At 36.9% G+C, this 5097-nt stretch overlaps 1 protein-coding gene across 1 annotated transcript; it reads left to right on the plus strand.

The window, feature by feature from the left end:
- The first annotated feature begins 968 nt into the window (after positions 1–968).
- Positions 969–3298, plus strand: LOC132902609 (cytochrome P450 6B1-like). Its single transcript, XM_060948401.1, has 2 exons — positions 969–2411; positions 2945–3298. The coding sequence occupies exons 1-2, from the start codon at positions 1073–1075 to the stop codon at positions 3109–3111; spliced, it is 1506 nt and encodes a 501-aa protein (XP_060804384.1). The 5' UTR covers positions 969–1072; the 3' UTR covers positions 3112–3298.
- The last annotated feature ends 1799 nt before the right edge of the window (positions 3299–5097 follow it).

A 5097-nucleotide genomic window follows, 5' to 3' on the forward strand; every position in this document is an offset into this window, starting at 1 on the left:
ATAACTAAGGGTCTTCGCAAGCTAAGTTTTTGCAAAGCGAATTTGAATTTCAATATATTTATATTTTGACTAGAGAGCAGCCGCGTCTCCGCCCGGGTTAATCGAAAAAATACGTTACCTTCCATTGTCATGGGAATTTCGTGAAAACCTTTCTTAGTGGTCCCCTACACTCCATAAAGAACCTTCATACCAAATTTCAACTTCCTATGCTCAGTAGTTTCGCCTGTGCGTTGTCACTCAGTAAGTACGAGTACTTATATAGTACGGAAGAGTTTCATATATACAACTTCGAAGTTTATCTGCTGTCACATATTTAAATCTTCCTTTATTTATTTAACTGTATGATTGAGGGAATTAGAATTAGGTATTTTTTTAATTAATATACATTTAATCACTTGTTTGAACTTAAAAGGTGATTATGGGGAGAAAATTTTTATAATCAGACTTAGTACAAGTGATGAGATAACTAACTAACATTTTTGATTGTATGTCAAAAAATATTGAATTTTTACGAATTTAACGAATTTTAGAGTAATGGTTTACACGCGCCGTGCCGTGTGGTTCCCGGCACCAAATAGAAAAAAGAATAGGACCACTCCATCACTCTCCCATGGATGTCGTAAAAGGCGACTAAGGGATAGGCTTACAAACTTGGGATTCTGTTTTGGGCGATGGGCTAGCAACCTGTCACTATTTGAATCTCAACTCTATCATTAAGCCAAATAGCTGAACGTGGCTACAGTCATTTCAAGACTGTTGACTCTGTCTACCCCGTAAGGGATATAGACGTGACCATATGTATGTATGTATGTTTACACGCGTTACGAAAGTTGGCGACTAGTTTGCGCAAAACCTAACGTGTATTTACAGTTGTTTATCACATCGCAATGACTCGTCAATTCCATAAATTGGTTATCAAGTTGATTTTTACGTTGACATGTTGATTCCCTTGTATAAAAGAGACGAAAACAATATGCTTCATTAAGATATCATAGTATAGTATTGTGAGGTAGTAGCCGCTACATGTTTTGAGAGTGATTTTTTATATTCTGTATAATCTAAGATATTTAAAATGTTTTTGGTGCTTTTGGCGCTTTTAGCGCTAGTTTATGGAGTGTTCTATTATTTTACAAGCACGTTCGATTTTTGGAAGAAAAAGGGAGTAAAAGGACCAAAACCGATACCTTTCTTTGGCAATTGTTACGAATCAACAATAAGGAGGAAATTTGTAGGCAAAGTCGTCAAAGAGATTCACTGCGACTACCCGGATGAGAAAGTAGTAGGCATTTATACAATGTTAACGCCTGTATTAATAATAAGAGACTTGGATTATATTAAACATATACTGATAAAAGATTTTGATTTTTTCTCGGAACGTGGAATTGAATTCAGTAAGAAAGGTTTAGGAGCTAATCTGTTCCATGCCGATGGCGAGACGTGGCGAGTGTTAAGAAACCGTTTCACTCCCCTTTTCACTTCGGGAAAATTGAAAAACATGTCGTATCTAATGACAAATGGAGCGGAGCAGTTTCTGAACTACGTGGATACATTGGTGACGATACAACCAGAGCAAAACATCCATAAGCTAGTACAGAAATATACAATGAGTACAATATCATCTTGCGCTTTCGGAATTGATACAAAAATGAGTAACGATGGTTTATTGGAACGCGTCGCATCTTTTGATAATCTTATATTTGGAGTAAATTACTTTGCTGAATTAGACATGATGTATCCTGGTCTTTTGCTGAAGTTGAATGCGTCATTGTTCCCAAGAGAAATTTCAAACTTTTTCTATGAGTTATCTAAAAATGTGATTACCCAAAGAAAAGGTGCCCCAATTGGAAGAAAAGATTTTATGGATTTGATATTAGAGTTGCGTCAACAGCGAGAAATTAAAACGGTGCGTCGAAGTGACGAAAAAGAATTACATTTAGAGTTCAATGAAGATGTGATCGCTGCACAGACATTCGTATTTTACGTGGCAGGGTACGAGACCAGTGCGACTACAATGACCTTTTTGTTGTATGAGTTGGCTCGGAATAAAGACGTACAAGAGAAGCTGCTGGAAGAAGTTGACGAGGTTCTTAAGAAATTCGGCGGGAAAGTTAGTTACGACTGCGTCAACGAGTTAAAATACATGGACAAAGTATTTGACGAGACCCTTCGAATTTACCCTGTTGTTAGTATGTTGCAGCGAAGAGCAGAAACTAATTACAAATTTCCCGGTTCTGATCTAGAAATTAAAAAGGGACAAATTTGTTACATATCACCTTGGGGTATTCATCATGATCCGAAAATTTATCCTAATCCCGAAAAGTTTGACCCGGAAAGATTTAGTCCAGAAAATATCGGGAAAAGACATCCTTGTGCTTACTTACCTTTTGGTCTAGGACCGAGGAACTGCATAGGTAAGAGATTTACATTAACAGAATTCATATAATAATAATACATTCATTTTAGTATTTTTGCATACGTAAACATTATTGTTCAATTGATAATATAACAAATAATTAAGCGGTCAAGCGCCTTGCCAGTTGCGAATTTACTCGAAATACATCCTTGCGGAGTAGACAGAGCTAACAGTCTTGAAAATAATGCAAGGCCACGTTCAGCTGTATGGCTTAATGGTGGAATTGAGATTCAAATAGTGACAGGTTGCTAGCCCATCGCCTACAAGAATCCTAAGTTTATTCGCCCGCGTAATAATACTCGTAAATAAGAAAATTCGCTTATTTTGTAACATTACTAGTTTTCAGGTTTATTCCTGTATACTGTTTGTTATACCTACTTATTTATGATTAGATATGATTTTAAATAACTTGCAGTGTATATTCAAACGACCACTTGACTTATTTGGCATTAGATAAATAAACAATAATAGCGATTACCGTGACCGGCCTAATTTGAGAATACTTGACTTATGATAACTACATTGTTGCAGGTATGCGTTTCGCAAAAGTGCAGAGCCGTATCTGTTTGGTCAGTTTACTCAGTAAATACCGGGTGGAGACGACAGAAAGGACCTGGAAGAGCACGATGTACGATCCCTACCGGGTTGTTACCACCCCCACGGGAGGGATGTACTTGAAACTAGTACCCAGGAATTGATTTCTGGTTTAATTATCGCGGTTTATTCAGTATGGTGCTCATCCAAAAACTTGTAGCCTAGGCTTCTCGATTTGATTTTACTTCGTTATGATAGGACCTCTTACTTACTTATAACTTTTTTCTCTCTGAAACTGTGATTTAAAATCGATGAGAGCTTTCCTGTCAGGTTATATCTACCGTTAACCAGAATATAATAATGATTCAATCTGTAAATAGTTATTTTAAAAATGATATACATTTGTGACATTTTTTATAATATATTTTTTTTATTATATTTCTACTTTGTTTTTCCCTTGCTACCAGACTAGCATTATGATAATAAATAAAATTTATTACCAATCCTATACCTGAAAATGAGCAATATAACTCGAAAACGGCTTTAATGATTATGTTGAAATTTGAAATATAGGTGCACACGCGTGTAAAAATTTGATCTAGCTGGAGCCCACGTCGAGGAAAATTCGTTTTTCACACGTTTTCAACCATAATCTTTTTTTTCCATATAAGATGATTGCAGTGATCGATAATTTCGGCGCTGCTTTACTGATGGTGTAGTGGTAGGAGCCATCGGTTATTATGTCGACGTGCCCGGGTTCGATCCCCGGCAAGAAATAGTTTTATTTGAAAATCAAATTAAAACCTTGTCCAAAGCCTACTACTAGCCGTAATCAACGCGGTACTTGCTTAGCGGGGCCTACGAGAGTACCGACGACGCAGCTCTACGTGTCCGCTGAGGCAGTCGAAGACCTAGTGAAGTGTCTGCAGAACAAGTCTACCATCGTGTTGAGAGCCGAGAAGCTAGAGTCACGCCACGAAGTCAAGTTTTCATCGTTTGTGCTGTGGGTTCTTGCAGAGCGTTTGGCGACTCACGGATGCGGACATCACCGGAAAGGTGTCGTGTATCAGCATTTCCGGGGACAGCTACGTGATTGTGCGACATCAAAAGGGCAGCGAAATAAATAGTGTGCTTTAGTTTATTTTAGTCATATTTATATGAATGTGAATCTGTAAGGTATATCGGCGTTTGATGTCCGAGAATAAATAAATAAATTTAATTAAGTGCTCAACAAATCTGGCCGACACATATTAATTGCACGTTTATTGTGTACTAGAGGCCGCCCGCGACTTCGTCCGCATGGAAACCCTATCAATCCCGCGGGAACTCTGGGATAAAAAGTAGCCTATGTGTTATTCTGGGTCTTCAGCTACCTACATACCAAATTTCATGGTAATCGGTTCAGTAGTTTTTGCGTGAAAGAGTAACAAACATCCATACATCCATACAAACTTTCGCCTTTATAATAGTAGTAGGATGTATATAACATTTTATAAGAGTTAAGGTTTGTCACGTCAAAAAAGTAAAATAAATTTTTTAACTAAATATTTTTTGGGTATCTTTCCATACTGAACAAGTCAATCCATCATTTGGAGCGATTTCTTGAAAACCTATTCGATAATGATGATGATAGAGTAAAATAGATTTTTTGTGGATGTCAAAACATTTTCACAGCATATAATTGTAAACAATGTAGAAAGTTCCTCATGATCAACTTTATTTTTGTAATTTCATCAAAATTGGTTTAGTGGATTAGGCGTGAAAGCGTGATAGACCTATAGTAGCCTCCTGGCGTTAGTTCCCGTTGCGCCCTCACCTCATTAAAGAGGTAGCCGAGGTGCGCCTGAGACCATCATTGGGTGAGTGAGGTCTTTACATGAAGCGACATATAAAGAGAAAACGAAAAAGTGAAATAATTTCATACATACGTACAACACGTCCTTATTCCTTACGGGGTAGAGAAAGCCATCCAAAGAAGTAATACCTAAATAAAGATTTTATTTTTACCTTTATTAGTTTTAAGCAAAAGTCCTGTAACAATTGATCTCTATTGAATATGCTCAACGCTATTAATAAAAGTTCTACTTAAATTGGTAATATATTATCCTAGAATATACGCAAAATCATGCACATTTTTAAAACATCATGTT

The sequence above is a fragment of the Amyelois transitella genome, chromosome 16, assembly GCF_032362555.1.
Source record: "Amyelois transitella isolate CPQ chromosome 16, ilAmyTran1.1, whole genome shotgun sequence".
NCBI classification, from domain to species: Eukaryota; Metazoa; Arthropoda; class Insecta; order Lepidoptera; family Pyralidae; genus Amyelois; species Amyelois transitella.

Bases quoted from the DNA above. Each gene is read 5' to 3' on its own strand.
- LOC132902609 (XM_060948401.1), top strand. From the start codon at position 1,073: ATGTTTTTGGTGCTTTTGGCGCTTTTAGCGCTAGTTTATGGAGTGTTC. The intron at 2,412-2,944 runs GTAAGAGATTTA...ACATTGTTGCAG, and splicing joins AGGACCGAGGAACTGCATAG to GTATGCGTTTCGCAAAAGTG.